Genomic DNA, 24,498 nt, shown 5'->3' with positions numbered 1-24,498 from the left:
CATTCAAACTAACATATTTCACCTTTTTTCTCTTTTTGATAAATGAAGGGCACATTAATGTTTAACCATGCCTTCATTCTTTAATGAAGAGGGACATTTGAAATTCCATCAACATATAGTTGTTTTTAAAATATGGAAATCATCATATAAATATCAGTTCATTAAAAAAAAATTCCAACCTAATCACAAAGCATTTCATTCTTTATTATTTATTATAACACAACTTACTATGTCCAGCATTAGGAAAAGGATCAGGAATCAGGAAAAGCTCTAAAACCTGGAAAAGGTTTGATTTCTTGAATGGGTTTTTGGTTAAATTCCTGAAATTTGTGATCTAACATAAGTTCAAGATATTTTCACGTTTTCGTTCTATAATATATACCTGTAATGTATGCTTGTGATTTTTAACCTTTTATGTGTCTTGAAAAAGGTGGTGGTTGCTAACAAGTGGCTAAATTGAACTACAGTAATCGGCGCAATATTAAAACGTCCTCTTGAAAACTCATCTACTCACTAGTCCGCTTTTATAGCCTCATTGTTAACACTCCTCAAACTTTCCAACTTGTAGATTTTAAATACAGCTTGATGGAGTTGTCAGAAGCTTGGTGGTGTTGCAGTTGAAGTCATGCAACTGTGATGTAGTTCATTAAAGTTATAGCCCAGCTTTAGCTTTTTTACTTCTGGCAATTATTTAGGCTTCATTATTCATTAAAGTTGTGTTCATTTGTGAAGATTATGATGAACAAAACGTGTGTTGGTTGCAGAACTTATTTTCTGCAATAATTCAAAGGCCAATGAAAAAATTTAATTGGCTTTTTGTCAAGGGAACTAGGATGATGCCATCTTACAGGATACATCATCACTGCTTGGTTACTGAAGCGCGTGCTTAACATGAAATATGAGACATATGGAAAAATCAAGCAGTAAAGATTTTTGTATCTAGCAGTAAAATTGTCAAATTATGCAAAAAGTAGTAAAGTAAATATTATTTGTGTATTCTTACAAATAATATTGTAAATATTCTTTGTGTAATGGGTAGGGCTGTCAAATTTAACGCCTTAATTTTGCGATTATTTGTTTATGTGAATGTTTTAAGTTCACTTAAATAAAAAGTTGTTATATATTTTTAAATCTTATCAAATGTTAAGAATGATGGCTTTCAATTATCCTGTAATGTTGAATGGCTAAAACTGAGGGTAAAATATCCATTTAATATAGACATCTGTAGCAGTATTATCAGTAATACTAGCTTTTATTTACAGTACTTTGTAAAAAGATGCCATTAAACGCATATTTAAAATATACCGTCTTTATGTTGTTATTTGTAGATTCAATGAGAAATATTATATTATTAGGTGTATAATCATGATTAATTACAGATAAATGTGTGATTATTTCTTTCTGGATTCTTTTTCGTTTGACTGCACTAGTAATAATAAGCCTTCCAAAAATGTCCATCACCTTAATTTCTACCACAGAATGATATAATTTTTTTCCTATCGTTAATTTTCCAAATTAAATAAAGATATATTGACTATCCCTCATAAAAAAAAGTACCATGGTAATACTGTGGTCAAGTCATGGTATCATAAGGGGGATTATGATATTAAACGGTACTACTTTTATGATAACGTGAGCCTAGTATCTGTTAACTTCAGCTTCTGGATGACGTTTCTCTCCTGCATTAGGCTCGTCAGAATCATTATGGCATCTTCTATTCTGAGGATCAGTCATGTCAATTGTGATGATGAAAAACGTAATTATTTACACACCCCTCATCTTGTCTTACAACACATGAAATCATATAAGCAGAAGGCTACAGCTTTTCTGGTCCAGTTTTTCATGTTATGTCAATCAGTGACAGCAATAGCCACAGCAGAAGTCAGTGTTCTACACACAGTGTTGTGGTTATGCTCAGTCATTTCCATTACCACACTCCTCTCTTGCCAGTCCTGCTTGGCCAATGTTTCTGCCTTGCAGAAATATCCTGTCATTGACAAAGGTTTCCTTTTCGTGTAATGAAAGGTCATTACTCTCATCATGATCTTTAAATTTGGCTGTTTTACTAGCTTATATATTAGATTAGTATGTTTCTACCTGGAGTCCTGGCATGCGATGTTTGTTGCATGATCTCCATTTGCAAACTGTGGAAGTCTGGCTCACATAGGTAGATTGGCAGCTTGTCGTCATGGCAGTCTGCCACGTTCGCCTGGACCGAATGATGTCATATCCTGAGTATGCTATTCGCTGACCAATGTTTTTAAAGAGACAGAATGGACTGTATGTTGTTTGTATTAATCTCTGTAACTAAGTACATAATGTCCCAAACATGAGCACACTCTTTGTTAAATGATAGAATAACCTCAGCTCAGCTGGAATTAAAATTGTTTTAATTTCCACCCACTTTTACTGCTCATTGATTTATGCAGCTTTTAATTAAAATTGTTTTTTTTTTCTGTGTCTTTTCCCTTCAGTTGCACTTTATGTAGTTGCGAGAGATGCATTGCGGGGAAAGTGAAGCAGATGTTATTGCAGTGCTTCCTTTGCCTGTTTATCATGCTACTTTATCCCTAAATGGCTGGGATTTCTGTTTTGCAGCTGTGAAGATTTATGGTGCACTATCATCTAGCTACTTAATATAAACATGCAAACAGACATTTAGCCTGGGAGATATATCTGAAGAGTGATTGCACCCAGAAACTCCTTTTCTTCACTGATTTATGTGCAGATGAACTAACTGACAATCTCCATTTCTATTCAGAGCTCCATTCAAATCACCTTTGATGACAGTCTTCAGCTCCCAACTTCTGCGTCCATTGACTGTGTGACTTGCACCGAGCAATCAGTACGCAGCATGGTAAGCCCTTAGTTACTAAAACACCAAATAAAGGTTATTAAATATGTTTGTGCATTCTAACAAAAAAATGGGTGTAGGGGTGAATCTTATTTTATGATATGAGTAATTTTATCTCACAAAAACGATATATATCACAATATCATTATATTTGCTTTAAATAAGGTTTTATGATCACAATTTTTGATACCATTGAAACTTCATAATTCTTGTCACCAATTTCAATATCACAAAAAAGTAATACTAGCCTAAGTTAAAAAAAAAAAAAACTGCTTACTGCAGACAAGTAAACAGTCAGTAATAAAATAAGAATAAATAAACCAATTACAAGCAATAGGACAAAAAAAACTACAATAGAAAAAAGACACAAATGAAATAGACCTACCTGAAAAACGTCAAGCCCTAGATACACTACATAGTCTTAACTGTATAAATTAAATATACATTTATTCTCATTAAAGATACATAAGTGATTCAGTCAAGAAGAGCAGTGAGAGATTTTCTCTCTTTTGTTGTTTAACATTAATAACACAGACAGCAGCAGGAATATTAGGCCGCTGTTACTTTAAGACCAAATTCACAGATCCAGTATACTGATTCACTTGTGTTTTCTTTCTCAATTGTTTATGTTCACTTAAGACATAAATGACTGAGTTTTACAAGGATACTCGCAATGATGGGCATTTTGACACATAAGCATGTGTATTTAACTGTTCAAGCCCAATGAAGTGGCAAAAAGATCTCAGTTCAGCACTCACGCACTCTGAGTCGCGGCTTCATGTGCACACTTCTCAGACAGCACTCAGAAACCATCTCTCAGACAGGGCACGAATATAGCAAAATTAGTTATTTTTATCTGCTTGTTGCACTTCAACGGTTTAAAATCACTTGTTTTAAACCGTAATGCTTAAATATGTCATGTCACGTGAGCGTAACCGCAATAATGGATGTATTGGAATGTATTGAAATGGGCGTATTGTTGGGTAAAAGATTAAGCAGCACTACTGTTTTCAACAATGATAATAATAAGAAATGTTTCTTGAGCAACAAATCAGCATATTAGACTGATTTCTGAAGGATCACGTGACACTGAAGACTGGAGTAATGATGCTGAAATTTCAGCCATCACAGGAATAAATTATATTTTAAAATATAATAAATTAGAAAACAGTTATTTTAAATTTTAATAATTTTTCACAATATTTCAGTTTTTACTGTATTTTTGATCAAATACATGTAGCCACGGTGAGCACAAGAGATTTTTAAAAAATATATAAAAAAATCTCACCGACCCTAAACCTTTGAACAGTAGTGTAGATCAATTTGAATGTATTTATTATATGATTTGTCTATAATAATATGAATATGAATTTGTGAATCTATGGTGTGAATTTAGAACTAAATTTGATTTATTAAGTTCAGTTATTATTTTGTGTTCTTCATATATATATATATATATGTGTATGGTGTGTATATATATATATATATATATATATATATATATATATATATATATATATATATATATAGGTAACACTTTACAATAAGGTTCATTAGTTAACTACCTTTGTTAACGTGAACTAAGAATGAACAATATACTTCTACATCATTTATAAATCTTAGTTAATATTACTAATACATTATTCAAATCAAAGGTTGTATTTGTTAACATTAATTAATGCACTGTGAAAACACTATGTTTTGTATGTAAAAACAGTATGTTTTTAAACACTCAAACTCTTAAATCAGGGCATATGTGTCCATCCTATCAAGATGCATTCAATATATATTTTGTCTGTCAAAGCTTTTGAGTTGGTGTTATGAATTCTTTTTTTTCTTTTTTTTGAAGATGCCATGTTTTGTCCCCCTCAGTCATTATTTGTCAATCTCTGCCTCAACCTCTTCCAGGTCCTGCAGTGCAATTGTTCGGTCGACACCATAACGTTCCCCGTGACTGTCACTCAGCAGTCACCTGCTGCTGTTTCCATGGATACCTACCAGATCATGATGCAGCCCATGCAAGCCCAGGTAAAATACAAATGAAATGGATTTGCATCTGTGAGTTTGCATCAGTCTGCATTGCTGCACACTCAACTTTCATTAGTCTGACATCTCCTGCCACTGCTCTCATGAATGAGCTTCTCAGTTTGCCAGGTTTTTTCCCATCTCAATAGCTTAATGTAGATTGTGAGGTTTGGTGGCTATGAATATTGCATGCGATACTCATCTCAAACAAATGACGCCACTTGATGCGTAGTGCCACAGTTTAATGTTTCATCTCTGGGTGGTTAAAATTTTGCAGCTATCGATGAATATATTACTTTTGCAATTTGAGTGTGAAATAGGAGTTAAAATGTTCTGTATGGGCTTCTGTAGTTACAGGTCTGTCTTGAGGAAGTGGAGGAAGAGGGTCTCCTTGTGTCCTGGACTTTTTCCAAGCAACCTCATCTCTCTTTAACTGTAAAACCACGCCAAAGAGTCCAGAAAGAGGTAAAGGAGTCATTTTGGTCACATAGGTCATGTTCCTTTCAGCTTTTGATGTATTACAATTTGTTAATGGTACAAAAAGAAACTACTTTTACAACTATGCAAATAAACTGAAATCTTTGTTTTTGTCTTTAGGGCTCTGATGTGGAGGTGGACAGTGATATGATTGCTGCACTTGTGGAGGACACGCTATACACAACACACCCTGCCATGATCCTCAACCTGAGGGCCTGTGTATCAAGCCCTGCGGTAAAAATACCAGTATTGATTGCTATATTATACAGTAGGGTGTGTGTGAGAATTTGGAACTGCACTGAACACTGTGACAGATCCATGTGGATTTTGTATGTTTTGGTTGGCTGTGTTTGATGTATTACATGTAGGGATGTATGGCATCCTTATCAGTACAAAACATACAAGACATGCAATTAAGGTCAACAACAATGAGGAAGGAAAACTCAATTAAACGTGACTTTCATGTTATAAAACATTCCCATTCCCTATTGTTTTAGTTTCCCAGGGAGAAGCAGATTGGTGGTCTGAACTCTCCGTCTCAGAGCACGCCTGTCAAGCGGATTTTGGTGCACCAACTCAGAGCAACTGATGTCAAAAAAGGTATAAAATGTGATTGTCAGATTGACTAAATGGCACAAAGATCATTATTTTATTTTTTTTTAAATAATAATTATGAAAATTCTTAAATTATTTTTTACTTTTTGTTAGAACTATGGATATGCCATGCTATTTTCAAAATCAACTACTTGCCTGAATGACTAGTTGACTAATTGGTCTTAAAGGTACAGTTCTCCCAAAAATGAAATTTTGTCATCACTAACTCACCCTCATGTTGTTCCAAACCTGTATGAGTTTCTTCCTTCTGTTGAACACAAAATAAGATTTTTGAATAATGTCGCTAACCAGACCAGGCACCCATTGACTTCCATTGTAGGATAAAAAAAATACTATGGAAGTCAATGGGTGCCGTGAACTATCTGGTTACCAACATTCTTTAAAATATCTTATTTTGTGTTCAGCAGAGGAAAGAAAATCATACAGGTTTGGAACAACATGAGGGTGAGTATATGATGACAAATGTTTTTATTTTTGGGTAAACTATCACTTTAAGGATGCCTTGTTGAATTAGGCTGGTTTTCTGTTCACTTTATACCAATCGGATGTGTTTCTTAGGGGTCTTTTCTTTACATAACAAGAAATATTAAAGTTTAGGGCTGGCAAGATTTTAAATTTTTTTTAAATAAGTTTCTGTATTGTGAAATATCATTACAATTTAAAATCACTGTTTTCTATTTTTAAGGGTTAGTTCACCCTAAAATGAACATTAAGTCTGCATCTACCATTTTTCCCGGACCACAACAGGAGACATCTTACTGATACTTTTTTCAGGATTCTTTGATGAATAGAAAATTCAAAAGAACAGCATTTTTTTATTTAAAATGGAAATATTTTGTTACACTTTAAATCTATTTTCTGTCAATTTTGATCAATTATATGCATAATAAAAGTGTGCATTTCCTTTCTGACCACAAACTTTTGGTATTGTTTTTATATGATGTGGTGTGTATATTTGGTAGAGTATAAATGTATATTTATATATGTGTGTATAGAAATTAATTTAATATATTTAAATATATATATATATACATTATTCAATATACAATATACATAATATATTATATATATGTAGATAAACTGAACTCTAGATTTGAGCAGTTTATGGTGTATGTTATTTTTTGATATGTGATTTCTTTACCAGGATGTCAGAGTCATGTAGGAGAGCTTTGTTGTGTGCTGAGTCTGGACACTCCTTCCATTGAATGCAGAACCGGGTTCCTTACTCCTTCCCCCAGTCCTGGAGCAGCCATGCACTGGACTGACGACTTTACACTGTAAGCATGCTTATGTTATTGTAAAGGCAGATATAGATCAACATAAAGACTGAAACTAAACGGATGGAGTGGAATGACAACTTCTGAGTGAGGTGTTGACATGTTTGACACTTAGGAAAGATTACAAGGAAATGTTTCGTTTAATGCCATGTTCTTTTCCACAAGGTTATTTTTGTTCGAAAAAGTTGTAGTTGTTTTTTTGTTTTAACTCTGTGCTTCAGAACTAGACTGATAATCCAATGGGATTTTCTAACACCTTACATTTAAAGGTCAACTTCACCACTTCCGTTTTACACAATGGAGTGTTTTCACCAAAGTCTGTTTTATAATGGCAGCCCTTCTGTCATGAATGAAGGTGTAAAGCCGTGAGCAGCTCCACCAATTGCTCTGTGAATTTATGCAGCCAACTCCCAAAGAAACAAAGAGCTATTTAGCACATTTAATTACAGCCATTTTCAACACATCACTATTTCCTGTGATACCAGTTACCAGAATGGCCGATTTAATACTCAAAGCCAGCGTACAGATTACTGCTGTGGGGCCAAAAGGGATATTTAGTCTTCCACAATACTGATAGTATATAGCCTTTTCATAACATAAAATCCAGTTACAAAGACAATTCATTATTTTAATGATAGAAAAATGTCACTTCAGCTCCAATATTCAGTATTACAAAAATGGAAGCTTTTGTGTGTGTGTGTGTGTGTGTGTGTGTGTGTGTGTGTGTGTGTGTGTGTGTGTGTGCATCTTTATTTACCTGTGAGAAATCTAAGCATGTTGTTATCTATTAGGGATGTAGGACCAGAAACCAAAGAACTCAAAGTAAGACTTGTGGAGAAAAACAGCAAAGGAGAACGTGAGTCACTTTTCATTCAATAGTTTATCCAAGATTATAGGAGCAAATCTTCAACATATCAGATGATCTGGTGAATGATTTAAGACTGATATTCTCCGTTCTGTCTGTTTTTGTTTTCATTGCATGAAATACCTCTCTGAGAGTTGTTGTTTTCTGGTTGACAGAGTTTCTGCCTGGTCGTGCTTCCTTACCACTGGATCTCTCTAAAAGAATTCCTAATGGACAACACAAACTGTCCATCGCTCCAGGTCATGGTCTGGCTCCAACTGCTATTGTGACTTTAGAGGTGAGGGCAGCATAAAGTGGAATTCCAATTGATTTTGTATTTAAAAAGTTTGGGGTCGGTAAGATTTTTTTAATGTTTTTGAAGGAAGTAGCTAATGCTCACCAAGACTACATATATTTAATCAAAAATACAGTAAAAAGAGTTGTATTGTGAAATATTTTTACAAATAAAAAAAACTTTTCTATTTTAAGATTTTAAAAAGTACATTACTCCCGTCTTAAGTGTCACATGATCCTTCAGAACTCACTTTAATATGCTGATTTGCTGCTCAAGAAACATTTCTTATTTTTATCAATGTTGAAAAGAGAAAATATTTTTGTGGAAACCATGATGCAGTTTTTAGGATTCATTGATGAATATAAAGCTCAAAAGAACAGCAATCTTTTATAAAATTATAAATTACTTTACTGTTACTTTTGATCAATTTAATGTGCCCTTGCTGAATAAAAGTTATTTATTTTGAAATAATATAATTAACCCTATTTACCCCAATCGTGATGGATGCATTTATTTATTTGTCACTACATAATTCCCATATATAAAGTATACATATCCGCATGATTTAGCATGATAATACAGTGTTGAGTGTCAGTGTTACTGATTAAGGCTTCCATCAGCCTTGTGTTCACTTTTCTGAACACACTGATAAGTCCCTGTTCTAAATGTCAATGTGAATTATTTAATAGAAAACATATCTTATTACAGTGGTCTGCCTTGTGAGCTGAACGATCACTGTGTCTCTGATTAACTCGATAACTGAATCATTTCTTTATTTAACCTAGTACTTTCGTCCACACTGTACTTGTTACACACATTATCTTGCAGGTACACATGAACGGTATTTAAACGTTTTGTTTGTTTGTGAACATATAGGCAAGGTAAGCACAGAAATAAATAAATGGGGATTGTTTGTCATTGTTTGAAGACATTTGTGGCTGTACTAACCCTAACACTACAGTAGTTAGGTAGTAGTAGTTGTCACAGATATCTTTTTTTCAAAATGAAAGTATGAATTATGTTTATTGTGTAAGCTAATAATCTTATGTTTCTGCATCCATAGCTATTGTATTTGGAGTCCGGTGATTTGCGTGCATGTCAGAACGCGACTCCTCTGCGGTCCTCGGTCACTCCTTCGAAGAAGGTGGACGTGGACCGCACCATCATGCCCGATGGCACCATTGTCACCACAGTGACCACCATCCAGTCACGACTTAAATTGGACCACAAACTAGGTAAAGGCCAGCTTACGCTGGAATACTGAGAACACATGCCGTCCTGTCTGCATCATCCTGTACCACAGAAGTGACTTGGCAGTTTCACCCTATCCTGTTTCTTCCTCTGTAACTGCAGGAGGAGACTCTCCGTCTAGGTCTCCCTCAAAGGTGGAGGTGACTGAAAAGACTCCCAGTGTGCTCACAAACAGCTTGCAGAGCAGCACCAGTGCCAGTCCAACCCCCAGCAGTGAGCTCCACATTAAGATTAGCATTTTAAGATGATTCATTTACAAATCAATTACATTGTTTAAACTAATACATTTTTAGTTAACTGTGTGATTTGTATATGTACATTTCTGAAATGCATAACTTAGACAGTTACCTCTTATAACAGATCACTCTAAATTGGAATGTGGACTCGTGCATTTTCTGTAAGGCTGCTTTGAAATGATATGTGTTGTGAAAAGCGGTATACAAATAACTGTGAACTGAATAATTCAAACTACCATTCAGAAGTTTGGGGTTAGCAAGATTTTATTTATGTATGTATTTATTTGAAAGAAATTAGTACTTTTATTCATCAAGGACACATTAAATAGATGAAAAGTGACAGTAAAAACATTTATAATGTTATAAAAGGTTTCTATTTCAAATTATTGCTGTTCTTTGAACTATCTGGTAAAAAAAATTCAGCTTTGTCAACACAGGAATAAATTACATTTTAAAATATATTACAATAAATGACATTTTAAAATATATTACAATAGAAAAGTTATTTTAAATTGGAATAATATTTCACAATATTATTATTGTTACTGTATTTTTGATCAAATAAATCCAGCCTTGGTGAGAATAAGCAGCGTCTTTCAAAAACATTTATTAAAATGTATAGATTTACGCACATCTTTATAATCAAGTATTTCATTAATTTTGTATTAAATTAAAAGTTAGGGTTCACAAAATAAAGTAACACACATTTATATATTGGTATGTGCATATTATTATTGTTTTTTAAATATGTTTTTGTTAAAATTATGAATTTGTTATGCATTAAATGTATTATTAATAATCATTTTATTTTGTCCATATTATAATACTTTTTGTTCATATTATTTATCGTTTTATTCTTCTTTTCGCAGTGCCTTTTGAACAACATTTGGTGTAAGTTTGTGATCCTGTTGTGTTTGTGTGCTATTCCCTAGCAGAAGGCACCCTCCCTAATGGGCTGGATCCCGTAGCAGAAACGGCCATTCGGCAGCTGACCGAGTCGGCCAGTAAGGTACCCAAGAAGACGCCTACTAAACGCAGCACTCTCATCATATCTGGGGTGTCAAAGGTCAGTCTGAACATTGTGTAAACACACATTTCTAATCAATCTCATATAAACATATTCGTAACAATGAGACAAGTGTCTAGGGAAACAATCACGAGAACAGTCTCTTCCCCCAGAGTAATGTTTGTTTGTCATCTCTTTCTTTCACATAATGTTGATGTAACACTCATCAGGACACCTTTTGGCTAGGATTTAATTGTGACCAACGTAACGTCTATTCTGAAGCACTGAAACATCACATTAAACATTGTAATCTATAAATTCGTAAATCTAAATGTCATCGCAAGCTCAGTCGTCTCATATCACTCATAGAACACGCTGGCCCTCGCCTGGCTGTCGAAAAGTTTAAAGTTTCAAATTCACCGTCTGAACAAACAGGGTTCACAGAAAGGCTGACAGCGGAGCCGCTTTTGCAAACACACTGCCGAGATGTTGTTTTCCTCAGCTGTGCCTGCAGGACATGTACATGAGAAACACTATGTTAAAACTAATTTTCTGTCCTTCCCACAGGTCCCCATTACTGAGGATGACTCAGCCTTATCAGTGGGCTACGCTGCAGCCATGGACGCAGCCCTCCAGGGGGCGCATTCTCCCAGCGGACCCCCGAACCACCACGGAGCATCCGCGCATCAGGAAGGAGGCGAGACCACACCGTCTGACGCGTCAGAGCGACCGTCCGTGGATGACGCGGAGTCAGAGACGGGATCGACCGGAGCGCTTGAGACTCGTAGCCTCAAAGACCACAAAGGTGTACATTTTTCTGTAATGTCTTTTATGAAATTCATTTCGAGTTTATATGTGTTGCACTTTTCACAATACATATTGTTTCAAAGCAGCTGTCCAGAAAATGCTTGTTTTAAATGTTACAATTTAGAAACTCTTTTGTTATCAGCCAGAGATGTGTATGTCAAAGTAATGCCAATATGGCAGTAATATACAGCTATAATATAATTCGTTGTGTGGTTAGTTAATGTTGGAAGGTTCCCGCCAAAATTAAAATTCCTTCATCAATTCCTCTCATGTCATTCCAAACCCATCTCATTCATCCTCAACACAAATGAGGATATTTTTAATGAAAGTTGAGAGATTTTTGTCTGCCTATTGAAAGCATTTTCAACCAAAACTGACGCTCAAAACATTCATAAAGATCAAAGTCTTCTGAAGAGACATGGTCGCTTTATATGATGAACAGATTTAATTTAGGCTTTTATTCACATATAAACATTGATCAGTGAACATACAGAGAGCACTCAAATTTAGTAAACGGACAAAAAAAAAACAGATTGTGTCCCATCAGAAAACTTGGATTAAACCGCTTGATTTAAATGGATTTATTTTACGATCTCTTTATGAACATGTTGAAGTTTTGGGTGGAGAGACTTGCAATGGACAGACGGAAATCAATTTAATTTAAATTAAAATATCTCTGTGTTTTGAAAGATGGGCGAAAGGCTTATGGGTTTGAAACGACATGAGGGTGAGTAACTGATGACATAATCTTAATTTTTAGGTGAACTATCCCTTTAAGCAGACACAACAAACACATTAGGAAGCAATTACAGCTTGTGCTCATAGAGTGGTGCAGGTATGATGTCAAAACCCGGAAGACTAATTCGCCACCTGTTCCCTCGAGATTTTCTTATGGCTTTTTATAATGGGATTTTTCAATTTATGAGTGAAATAAGGTGGTGAACATAACTTGAAGATTTTTATGAACGTTTTGCTCTACAACATAAATTACACACACTCACACCCCAAACATTCTTATCTAGTTACTTATTAGAAATATTTAGAAACATCTAGTTAGAAATGTTTTTAAAAATAAACAGCTTCAAAATCCTAATTTTCAATATGGGTGTGTGTAATATATGTTGTAGAGCAAAACGTTCAAGTATCATCAAGTTTTATTTTTGCCACAGACCTTATTTCACTCATAAATCTATATAAATTCATAAAAATATATTAATTCTAATAAAGAATTAGTCTTAGTTTTGACGTCATCCCTGCACCACTCAATAATGATTACAATATAAGGATAATATTCTTCTTTCTTTTTATTTATGTGCATGCATGTTCTGTTTCAGTTGGATTCCTCCGCAGTGGTACCAAGCTACTATTCCGAAGGAAAAACAGAGATAAAGACCCCAGTTTCAGTCAGTCCCACGAGGATGTCTCCAACCTGGGCAATGACTCCTCCACAGCCTCCTGCTCCTCCAGCAGCCGCAAGAAGTCTGGAAGCTTCTCCCGCCGTCTCATCAAACGCTTCTCGTTCCGCTCGTCCAAGACTAAGGGCAAATCGAGCACAGCCAATGGAGGGTCCAGCACTACAGATAACTGAAGGATAAATGGAGAGGAAGCGTGAGAGAGAGAGAGAGAGAGACGGTGCTGGCACCAGTCAAATGAGTGTGAAAAGTTATTTATGTTATATACTGATTTTCCACAACCTTTATGGGGTAACGTCATACTTCAGACCATACTGTACCCAGGAAGCTAGCCTTGCTTTGGTGTCCTCCTGCCTGGAATGTCATCCTTCACCTATGATTACAGCGTTCAGGATGGAAAACGCCATTAAATGTGGAAAATAAAAGGATTTGACCATTTATGGATGCATTGTTAATCTAATTAATTTAGTAAAATGGGGGGAGAGCTGCTTTGTGGATGATTATGGGCGAACAAACTCGAGAAACTCAAAATGGACGGGAGTGTTATGCGGTTATTGAGCACAAGGGGGCGACATAGATCAATGACTATCGATCCCTCCAACACTGTCGCTATGTGTTGTTTTTCTTATTTATTTTATTTCATCAGTTGCACTTTGAATCTTAATCTGATTGTTTACAATGCTGGGGAGCTCTTTTTCTGTCGTTTTTTAAATCATGTGTGTGTATCGTTTACTGTTATCGGCGCTGGTTTATGTCTCCTGAGCCCATTAGAGAGTTATATGCTAAGACATGCTGTGAGCTTTGTTCTCGTTTTGCTGTTGATATAGCATTTAGATCAAGGGATAGTATGCCCTGTTTTCAAATAGTGGTACGTTTGACTTTTATTGTGGCTTAATAATCTTTTATAATGATGTTTTTTTTTTTTTTTTTTTTTTTTTAGAAAACGGAAACGTTCACAAGTTACTGTAGGCATATCTCACTAAATTACATTTGTGTGTTTTGGTTGTAAAGTATGAGCCCTTCATATGTCAAAAGGGATACACTACAGAAAAAAAAAATTGCATTTGTGTATATTTATAAATTATTCCACATATTATTGAAAATCTACAACCTCTTGAGCTACATCAGGCTGAATCTGCAGTGGAAAAAGTGCTTTTTCAGGGTCCACGTGAAAACAAACCTCAGGGGATAGCTTAATATAAAAAGGTAAAAATATGCTTAGTCTATCTATTTTTTATTATTGCTATTATTTTCAGAGATGGCTTCTTGAACAAAACAGACGCTGCCCCACTAACATACAACCCCCTTTACTGTGAAATAATTTGTTAGTTGCAATAAACGTATCCAGAGGAACCTTCGCACGTCTTATTCGTCGTAATACAATAGATAGCTTTTATGATAATATTGAACAGAACATTATTATTATTTTCTAGTAATGTAACCTAGTAATTCGTAGTAGAGGAATAGTCCACACCTATGGTTCACACTCAAAATTGTATCATCATTAACCTCGGTTACCGTTCACTTTCACTGTATGGATGACCGATGCTGTTAGTTTATCTGCACGAAAGTAAGTAACGTTTGAGGTTTGAAATGAGAGTGAGTAAATTAACACAAATCTCGTTTTGGGTGAACTATCCCTTTAAGGAATAAAGTTAGCTCTCTTGCCGTATCCCTCCCCCATCCCTGTACCAACCGGTGCATATTTTCAGCGTTTGGTACTATCATCAGATTTATTTGAAATAATCAACGCTCTGTAAAGACTAAAACTAATAACTACAGAAAAACATGTCAACAATTCAACAACTCACAGTTCATGAATCAATGACGGAGCGCTTGTTTGCAGTGTAATTCCTGGAGCATAAAGCCTGAGAAATGTTATATGACCAGAATGTTATAACTCCGAACAATCTAAAATGAAGGCAGTGGGCCATTTGAGGTATTCAGAGCTTTATATTATTGTGGTTAATTTGATGTTTAATTTATTCTGAATAAATTATTTTTGAAAATCCATTCCTCTTCTTTTTCCCCCCCAAAATATTCTTACAATGTCTTGAAATGAGAAAAAAAAAAAAAATATATATATATATATATATATATATATATACACACACACACACACACACACTAATAAACGAGAGTTGTGGGTAAAGGGGGTTAAAAGATAATCAATCATTTCCGTATGATTTTGCGCCAAACTGTAAAAATTCAGAGGGAATATGTTTTATTGGTTTGAATTTACCGCCCAAATTTGATTGACAAATAAAAAGACCAGCCGTGGCGCAGACCAGAGCCGTACGAACCAATGAGAGGAATCAATCAGCTCGCGCACATTTAGATGGACTCGGATTGGTTCGTTAGTTTGCGCTGTTTATGCACAGCAAGTTCAAGCCAATAGGAAATCACATCCGCTCTAGGGTTCCTTCTAACCACCAATCAGGTCTGTCCTTTACTGCGCGTAACCAATCACAATGGTGGGCGGGACCATACGATCCTAGTTCAGTCAGTCCTTAAATACTGCAGTAACTGTTCGGAACATCTCACTGATTTCTTCTAGAAGCGGAGAAAAGAAGTATCTTTATCAACATGTCTGGAAGAGGTAAAACCGGTGGAAAAGCCCGCGCCAAGGCTAAGACGCGCAGCTCCCGTGCTGGTCTTCAGTTCCCCGTCGGCCGTGTGCATCGTCTCCTCCGTAAAGGCAACTATGCTGAGAGAGTAGGTGCTGGTGCTCCCGTGTACCTGGCTGCCGTCCTCGAGTACCTCACCGCTGAGATTCTCGAGTTGGCGGGAAACGCTGCAAGAGACAACAAGAAAACTCGTATCATCCCTCGCCATCTTCAGCTGGCCGTCCGTAACGATGAGGAACTGAACAAACTGCTCGGAGGAGTGACCATCGCCCAGGGTGGTGTTCTCCCCAACATCCAGGCCGTCCTTCTACCCAAGAAAACTGGCCAGGCTGTTGCCAGCTCTGGCAAATCTGGAAAGAAGGGATCTTCCCAGTCACAGGAGTATTAAAAGCTACGCTGTCCTGAGCTAACTCACCCAAAGGCCCTTTTAAGGGCCACCCCACTCGTCCGAAAAGAGCCAATTCCATGTGTCTGAATGTGATGTAACCTGTATTATTGAGATGCCTTTTTACGTATTAAATTGTCTTTTATAGAAGTTATTTGTGTTGTGTGTTTTGTACAAGAATACAGGATAACGCTTGAGATCAACGGGAAAGTGAACAACAATGGTATTAATGATCATCTTTATTCACAGAATGTGTTCTCATGTTGATCCTTACAGAAAACATTTAACATTGCTGGTGAAATGATTTGCTATGGTTAACTCCATTACATGTTTAAAAGGCACATTATGGCGTCTTGATGACTAAAACACATTGCATAAATGTTCTAATGAAAAATCTATTAACTTGTGCAAATTTTAAACATTTTGCTAATAGAAATCTTACATGGAGCCCAGTCTTATGAAGTAACATGTCTTGCCATCTCAATACTTACTGTGATTGCCTAATTTGATAGAATTCCACAGTAATAAAATGCATGTATTTTGAAGATTGAGGATAGACATTTTTATAAAATTGTTAGATACTAAGTTCTATATTAAAAACTATGGCCAGATGTAAAAGGTAGCCATTTTAAGCACCTAATGTTTATGTGGCTCATTGATAAAGACAAGCCTGATCAGTGGAAGACTATCAATGTGAATTTTCTTCCAGTGCCTGAGAGAGGATGGCAGTCAAAACATTAGAAATTTCAGTGTCTTGTGTGTGAACTAGCAGCTGACAGAAAAATTGGCACTGTCACATTGTTAAACTGAGGTATAGTAGCTGAAGAGACTATATCACCCAATCATGGTTGAATTTAAACTCGAGATTCAGCTATAGATCATACGGTTGAGTGTACCGTTTAGCAAGTTAACAGCATGCCAAATATTCATAAACTAGGTCCCAAATGACTCCAGTGCACAAAATGTAAAAAAAATATATAAATATATTATCGAGCATCATTAAGTTTCCTGGCTGTTGTGAGAATGTCTTTGGCCCCCTTATTAAGGAGAACATTTGCCAGATCCATCCCCAGTTTCTCAGCAGCAGTGAGGGCTGATGATGATATATTGTTGGCAGTGACAGCAACATGTACACACTCCTGTGCACTCTCACTCACCTGATAGAAAACCAGTTGGAATAAAGGTTATAATGCTGTAAAATGATTTACTATATAATCATGTAGCATTATATGTAAACACTACCATTCAAAGGTTTGGGGTACATGTTTATGAAAAAAAAAAAAAAAAAAGTCTCATGCTCACCAAGTCTACATTTATTTGGTCCAAAACACAGTAAAAACAGTAATATCATTAAAAAACTGACTACAATTTAAAATATTTTTTTTTCCCTGACATTCATTCCTGTGATGGCAATGGCATAGCTGAATTTTCAGTAGATGATCCTTCAGAAATCATTCTAATATGATGATCTGCTCTCAAGAAACATTTCTTATTATCAATGTTGAAAACAGTTGTGCTGCTTAATGTATTTGTGGAAACTGTGATACATTTTATTCCCAGAATTCTTTGATGCATAAAAAAAAAAAAAAGTATTTACTGTCACTGATCAATTTAATGCATATTTGCTGAATAAAAATGTTTTACTGACCACAAACATTTGAACGGTAATGTATAAGTATATTTGACCCTTACTTCGTTGTCTATTTCCACACACGTCTGCATAGTGTCCTTCAAGCAATCAGCTCCATCCAAACTATAAACCGCTCCAGTCAAATACAACTGCAACAAGAAAAGAGCTGATTTTAATCTGTTATACAAACATCAACAACACTCATTCAGATTTGTATTTACATTGAGTGAAGTAGCATAAAAACATGCTCTTTACCATGGACCCTTTCACTTCTGTATGAACAGCAACCGGCACACTGCAGCCTCCTTCCTGAAAGCAGGACAAAGGAATGAACAGTATTAAAACCCCACAGCTGTATGCCCAGGGATATGGTCAATTAGATATGAACCACATCCAATGACAGTTTAGTTCATGTGTGTATGTAAGGGAACCCACCAGCTGCTTGAGGAAAGCTCTCTCTGAGATACACCGCAGCACTGTGTCTGGATGGTGAAGGACAGACACCATTTCCAGAATGTCTCGATCTTGTGCTCTGACTTCCACTGCCAGTGCTCCCTGATCATAAGTCACATTTTATGTTATTTACTGACTGACATTTCATATATATAAAACAGTTCAGCAGGTTAAGAGTTACAGAATGTATACAATGGCTTCACAGGAGTCTAATCACAAATGAAGCATTATGTTTTATGTTCATGCAACATACACAAAAAAACTGCACTTTTTTGGCTGCAACCGTTGACAAATTGTTACACAGGTGTTTCCTTTAATGTTTATAAAGTGCAATAACAGTTGAGCTTGCACCTGCTTCTTTTCTCGCATGAACAACACAATAATAAGTGCAAAGCATGACGGGTATAAACACTGGAAAAATATGCTACTAGTGCTTTAAATCTAGTGCATGAATACCTAATGCGGTATTGTGCACACTTACCTGACCAACTGCATACATGCAATCTTCAGGGCTGAGAATCTGCAATTTATAGAACAACTACAGTGAATGCATTATAAATAAAACTATAAACACTGCTCTAGTCATCAGAGAACTTCAATATTCAGAATAGTGGTTGGTAGATATGGGTTTTCCCCAGTAATATATTACACTCTTGTTATAAACCCATATCACGTCTCATATTTTTTTGTTAGCATTGAATGTGAGGTCATACTCTGAAGCCAATCTGATTCATATCAACTTTGCAAATGGGCCTATACAGATGAAAATACTTTTAACATTAAAGTCAGCATGAAATGAAAATGTATTTCTGTTTTCTAAATGCATGTTTTTGATCTTATTGAGAACTATTCAGGCATATGTTCCCTTTTTTATTTTTTAACTATTTTTTATTAAAATGTCACAACTCGATCTTCCAGTGAAACGACAGACTTCTCTCTGTTGATGTATGCTGGACTTCTCTAATCATTTCGTGCCTTTCTTACAATTTACTGCAAGCTCGCATTCATATCTGCCTCCATCCTATCAACAACTGATGGATTGAAGTCCCTGCTCTACAATTTTTTCTTTTTTGTTAATTCATTTCAATTGGATGCATGTCGTGACTAACATACTTGACTGATTCGGTTTTCCCAGCCCATCCGTTTGAGGCCTGCTGCGGCCAGAATGATGGCAGCATAGTCGTCCTTTTCATCCAGCTTCTTTAGGCGGGTGTTTAGGTTCCCTCTCTATAGCAGTAAAGTCAAGGAGACCAACTCTAGTACCGTTAAAATGCTATATACAGTATAAAGAAACTTGCTGGTATAACAAATACCCAGGAAATATGTGCTTGCTTTGGCAGTCCAACAAAATCAATGATAAAGCTGTTCCCATTAATAATATATAAACATCCAGAGATCATCCAAGAAGAAAAATAAAGTGCAGGATACAATATTTTCAAACTCCAGTTGAGGGAATCGTTTCTTCAGCTGAGCTGCTCTGCGAAGTGAACTTGTGCCAATAACACTGGGGGAAAAAAGAGTTTTCAAAATGTTTCTGACAGCTTTGGTTACATAAGTGCATATAGCTGTCATAACATGACATCTATGACAGAATGCAGATTTTGAAATCAAATGCCATCGCTATGAATACTGCTGATCTTCCTTCATTATTTGGGTCATCAATCAAATCCTCTAGGATGGGTGTCTACACTTTTATTTGGCATGACTAGATTGTTAAAGAACACAGAGCTCACCTCTTCTCTGGCAAGCTGTCCAGAGTAAGTCCAGCATTCTTTGGATGAAGCACCACTGCATCGTGGGGATTTTCCCGCCTTCACAAAACAATGAGCAACATATCACACACACAGCTCGAACTGGTTTTCAAACCACCTACAACAGTGCCCTTGGTCATTACAAGGCATTAAATATTTGTCAGATGTCAAGTGCGTGGTACTTACTGAAGAATGGCTCCAATAGTGAATCCAGAGGGCAATGAGGTAGGTAAATCCTTAAGAGAGTGCACCACAATATCCACTCTAGTGGTGAACAAAACACATAGAAAAAATATGAATAATAATAATACAATAAAAATATAATAAAATAAAATATATTTTAAAAATCACAAACTCACACATTAGAGGAAAAATGTTTTTCTAACTTCTATTGCATTAAAAAAGTTATTTATCACATGCTTAATTAAGGTTTATTACACAAAACACATCAACAAGTCTAAAAGAACTGCTTTCACATCCTCTGATGTAACCAGCAGAACAGAGGGTGATGCAGCTGAATACAGTAAATATGAGCAAAATATGAGTTCTGCTGAAGCAAAATGTCCAAAAGAACTGAGACTGAGGTATTTGAAATGTCACATCAATAATACTGAAAGCATAATAATTACAGGTTAAGTCAATCTAAAGCATTTTACAGCATACTCAACTGAACACCAGTCTATTATGTTTTCGAATGAGGGTTTAGAAAGAGGAAAGCTTCATAAAAGCTGAGATGAGAACACACTTAGCATCAGCATCCTAACACAGTCCTAAGGTTTTGATTGAACTTACTCATTTCTCTCAAGGGCATTTTCCAGCTCTTTGGTGAAAAGGCTCTTTTCGCCAATCTAAGAAAACACATTTAATAGGTTATAATGGATTTGTAAAAGTTGGGCAGCACACAAACGTTCAAAGGCATTTCTTTTTACAGACACCACAAAACCTAACATACTGTAATAATGACATGTAAAATTGCAGATGGATTTCTACCTTTGATAATGCAGTGTCCAGGATTTTGTCCCCAATTGTCGACATGGCAACTAAAATGCATGCACACAAAAAGGTTAAGAGATGAATTGAGTTGTGCACACTGGCTCCAATTCTGACATCATCATTCGTGTCTTTTGACACAGACAGTAGGATTCAGCAGTGGAGCGGTGGTATAGATTACACATTCTCAGCAGAACACAATCCCTCTCTGTCCTTAGACAAGCAGTGAGTGCATGGGGACAAGAAAATGAAAAGTTCTGTGTGCGTGTGTGTGTGTGTGTAGGCAACATGTCCAGAAGAAAATGCATTTAATTGACAGACACAAGACAAATGCAGCAATACAAGTAAAGTTGATGGAATTCATTCAAATTATGCTGTGCAAAATTTCCTCTCTTACCTATCTCTAGATGAACATCTGGATAAAGCTCTTTCAGTCTGCTGGCCACGCTGTCTGTTTGAATGCGAGCCAGCTGAGAGACACAGACACAATACAAAAATGAAATTTCATCAATGTCATAGAGCCTCAGTGCAATACATTTTCTCTGAGAGCAGCTCCCTAAACATTTAAAGTCAAAGTCGTTATTTAAAGATTCTCCGGGTTATGAAGACTTTAACTAACCTCAGTATGCTGATGCTAAGAAACAAATATACCAATTTCTATGATTAAATGCTAGCAGTCGCTCCCAGCAATCACTCTGGTGACACTGAGGGCTAGTTTTTATCTGATTAAAGCACGCTAGTTCACACCCATTTCCACTGTGTTATCTACCCTCACTTTTTAACGGTTCCAGACTAGAAAATCTAAATCTATATACTTTGCATTCAATTTATACTGCATGTTTTCTCTATTTTTGACTTAACTGACTCCACTGATCATTTAATTTGAGCGCACAGTGATAAAAACCCCAATGAAATTCTCCATGTCAAGAGTTGTCAACCTGTACAGACCCAGGGACCCTCAACCAAACCACAGTGGGGAAAAAAGCTACATTTTCTCAAGGAACAAATTATAATATGTGTCATTAAAAACATTGATTTTAATGTACTACTACAATTCTATACATTTTATATCTTGTATAATTAAGTGCAGAAAATACTTACATAGGAAGATGAAATAATGAATGAATAAATTATTACACAGCATAGCTGAATGACTGAACATTACATTACCTGGCTCTTCCTTGTTCCCATGCGAATAACCCGACTGACTTTGCCATTTCCTTCCTGCAAGAACAAGAATATCACAAAATGTCATAATAATGCTCACCTCAACTCCGGTAAATAGCAAAATGTGTTTCATCAAACTCTCACTCTAATATACTTGAATGGCCCTTCCATGTTATTTGCGGACAGTTTTACAGTTCAGAACTACAGGCTGCAGAAGATGATGTGCTGGATCCAAGGCCTTATGAATGACTGAATGAATCAACAACTGCTGGAGAGGGTTTTTTATCCTTTACAGTGTCCTTGCATTCCCCACACCCTGTGTTTCTGGGCAGTGCTGATAAACCAAAGGCTCGATGCAGTGCTCACAGTTGCGAGTCAGATAAATGTTGGCCGTTCAACCCAGTTTGTCCTTTTTTATTTTATTGCTAATTCGTACGTTCAAGTTCAGAAAACACTACAGAATACGCTAGAAGAGGCAAGCTGTAGAGAGGAAGTCACGCATCTAATAAAACTGTGTCATTTTTATGTTACATAGTCAAATCACGAGGAATTTTGGTAATTCGATGTACACTAAGAGCTTTTATGCTTATTGAGACTCACACATGTAACTAAACTGTAGAAAGTGATCGTTACATCACGGTACACTTGTCATCAGAGTTAGAAGTATGACTCTCAAAAATGTAGATAATTTAATGTAAAAAAAAAGTAGATATATTTTTTTTAATCAACATAAAATACATTCACCAGTATATATATATATATATATTGTAACGTCTGAAGAATGACAGACAAGGAAGGCTTTGTTTCTGAACTTTTTACTCAGAAGAACGCAGAACATCTCTAACAGAACCGCACCAGCCTGCTCACATTTACTAGTATCCTTTTTCTTCCCGCCTGGGAACTCCCCCACGTTAACCCTATAACTGCCGGTGCAAAACTAATACAGCAATTTCACCACAATATCAAGTCTGTGAGCTACAATATATATATATATATATATTTCAAAATCTCATTTATACTTATTTCTTGGGTCCACATGTTTCTAGACCCCGCCTACTTCTTCCGAACTCTTCCCTTCCACCAATAGAAAGACAGAACGGTTTAAATGGCAGTTCACTGAGCCAACAAAACATCACCATTTGCCACTGCGCGTTAAGCCATGTCGTTTTAACACTTACTTGAGATATACTAACGTTTCCAGACATCAGCGATCTGTTCCCCGAACTGTATCGTCAAGATTTTTCACTCATTTGCACAACTGTTTTGGTTGATTGACTGACTTCTAAAGTGCTCAACTGCTACCGCAAACTCTGTGTGTGTGACCTACACGGGAACCAACGATACTTCCGTCTGCTATTTTTTTACAGTCTATGGCAAGAACACATTGGGCTGTAGATGTATTCATGCTCGCCACGCTGCGCCACACAGCGCATACTTCATTCAACCCAACGAAAATGATGTCTCAAAATGCTGTGTAATAAAAAATAATAAAAAATACATCTATAATTTTTTGAAAATCATATTTATAAACCAGTTTAATGTAAGAGTCGACTGATAAATTAATTTTGTAATAAAATAAAGTTTTGACTGAGAAATGAGCCTTGCGAATCACTGTTTCGAAGCGTTCGAAACGCCACACGCTGGTGATAACAGTGTGAATCATCTAATAACATTAAATATCAAGTGTCTATAATTTTTTAGACATATAGTGTGTTCTATATGTTCTATTATCAATTTTCAGGGCGTGTTTTGTTTGGTCCATGGACGGCTCAGCTAAACATGCCAATAAGAGACTATTACCTACTATTATTCCTTTTAATTATACGAATTAATTATAATAATGTTAATGTATATAAAATTGATCCGAGATCAGGTAAAACCGTAAAAACCATAGACACTTGTTCAATGGTTCACCGCTGGGGGCGCGTGATTTTTACAGTCTATGGTTCACAAAGATCATCGCCCCCCAGCGGTGAACCACTTCGAAACATTTATGACATAACGAAGCCTCGTTTACTGAAATTACGTACGTGACTTTGGCAGTTTGATACACGCTCCGAACCACTGATTCGAGACAGATTCCCAAGGGTTTCGAAGCTTCAAGAAGCAGCTGTTTCGAAAGCCCCCAACACTCATTCTAGATGATGTTTGAAACTTTGTATTGCTAGCTCTTGTGTTGTTGCCTCTTTAAAATGAATCGCTTGTTGTATTCCTCATTTGAAAATCACCATGTAATGTAACGTCATTAAACATCATCAAGGAACAAGTCATGACAAAATAGGACAATTCATAAGAGAGCAGCAAAATGACTTATTCATACCAGATAAAGAAGGGATGAAAAGGATTTAACGACTGAAGAAAAAAAAAACTTTGCAGAAATAAAGAAAAAGAAACCA

The 24,498-nt window shown here is 36.0% G+C and overlaps 3 protein-coding genes across 5 annotated transcripts in view; 2 read left to right on the top strand and 1 right to left on the bottom strand.

The window, feature by feature from the left end:
• The window catches only part of c2cd2l (c2cd2 like), a 32,403-nt gene extending 17,293 nt beyond the window's left edge, over positions 1–15,110 (top strand). Inside the window, exons 3-15 of one of the 2 annotated variants that reach the window (XM_084115656.1) lie at positions 2,762–2,857; positions 4,763–4,882; positions 5,231–5,344; positions 5,477–5,590; positions 5,854–5,956; positions 7,116–7,248; positions 8,040–8,104; positions 8,269–8,390; positions 9,451–9,622; positions 9,741–9,851; positions 10,807–10,940; positions 11,448–11,685; positions 13,022–15,110. In XM_084115656.1, the coding sequence (XP_083971782.1) occupies positions 2,762–2,857; positions 4,763–4,882; positions 5,231–5,344; positions 5,477–5,590; positions 5,854–5,956; positions 7,116–7,248; positions 8,040–8,104; positions 8,269–8,390; positions 9,451–9,622; positions 9,741–9,851; positions 10,807–10,940; positions 11,448–11,685; positions 13,022–13,275 (1,776 nt within the window). In that variant the 3' untranslated portion in view covers positions 13,276–15,110. The remainder of the gene's footprint in view (positions 1–2,761; positions 2,858–4,762; positions 4,883–5,230; positions 5,345–5,476; positions 5,591–5,853; positions 5,957–7,115; positions 7,249–8,039; positions 8,105–8,268; positions 8,391–9,450; positions 9,623–9,740; positions 9,852–10,806; positions 10,941–11,447; positions 11,686–13,021) is intronic. The other variant, XM_084115657.1, reaches the window with a different exon arrangement.
• Positions 15,111–15,314: 204 nt separating this feature from the next.
• h2ax (H2A.X variant histone) lies at positions 15,315–16,261 on the top strand. The gene has a single exon (XM_084115643.1). It carries the CDS (start codon positions 15,686–15,688, stop codon positions 16,112–16,114), a length of 429 nt encoding a protein of 142 aa, XP_083971769.1. The 5' UTR covers positions 15,315–15,685; the 3' UTR covers positions 16,115–16,261.
• Positions 16,262–16,332: 71 nt separating this feature from the next.
• On the bottom strand, positions 16,333–23,495 carry hmbsa (hydroxymethylbilane synthase a). 2 transcript variants are annotated; one of them, XM_084115642.1, is made up of 14 exons: positions 23,281–23,495; positions 22,106–22,159; positions 21,333–21,405; positions 20,936–20,985; positions 20,738–20,793; positions 20,132–20,209; positions 19,928–20,005; positions 19,623–19,698; positions 19,308–19,421; positions 18,676–18,714; positions 18,177–18,296; positions 17,997–18,050; positions 17,804–17,890; positions 16,333–17,268 (listed from the first exon to the last, which is right to left on the bottom strand). In XM_084115642.1, exons 1-14 carry the CDS (start codon positions 23,305–23,307, stop codon positions 17,098–17,100), a joined length of 1,077 nt encoding a protein of 358 aa, XP_083971768.1. In that variant the 5' UTR covers positions 23,308–23,495; the 3' UTR covers positions 16,333–17,097. The 2 variants fall into 2 exon arrangements, with proteins under 2 accessions (XP_083971768.1, XP_083971767.1); XM_084115641.1 differs by lacking the exon at positions 23,281–23,495 and adding an exon at positions 22,247–22,402.
• Between the last annotated feature and the right edge of the window lie 1,003 nt (positions 23,496–24,498).

This window comes from Abramis brama (genome assembly GCF_963993115.1).
Source record: "Abramis brama genome assembly, chromosome: 5".
Taxonomy (NCBI): domain Eukaryota; kingdom Metazoa; phylum Chordata; class Actinopteri; order Cypriniformes; family Leuciscidae; genus Abramis; species Abramis brama.
This window is presented reverse-complemented; position numbering and strand designations above follow the sequence as displayed.

Bases quoted from the DNA above. Each gene is read 5' to 3' on its own strand.
- h2ax (XM_084115643.1), top strand. From the start codon at position 15,686: ATGTCTGGAAGAGGTAAAACCGGTGGAAAAGCCCGCGCCAAGGCTAAG.
- hmbsa (XM_084115642.1), bottom strand. From the start codon at position 23,307: ATGTCTGGAAACGTTAGTATATCTCAA. The intron at 20,210-20,737 runs GTAAGTTCAATC...GTTCACCACTAG, and splicing joins AATGCCCTTGAGAGAAATGA to AGTGGATATTGTGGTGCACT. The intron at 18,297-18,675 runs GTAAGTGTGCAC...ACTTATGATCAG, and splicing joins GCATGTATGCAGTTGGTCAG to GGAGCACTGGCAGTGGAAGT.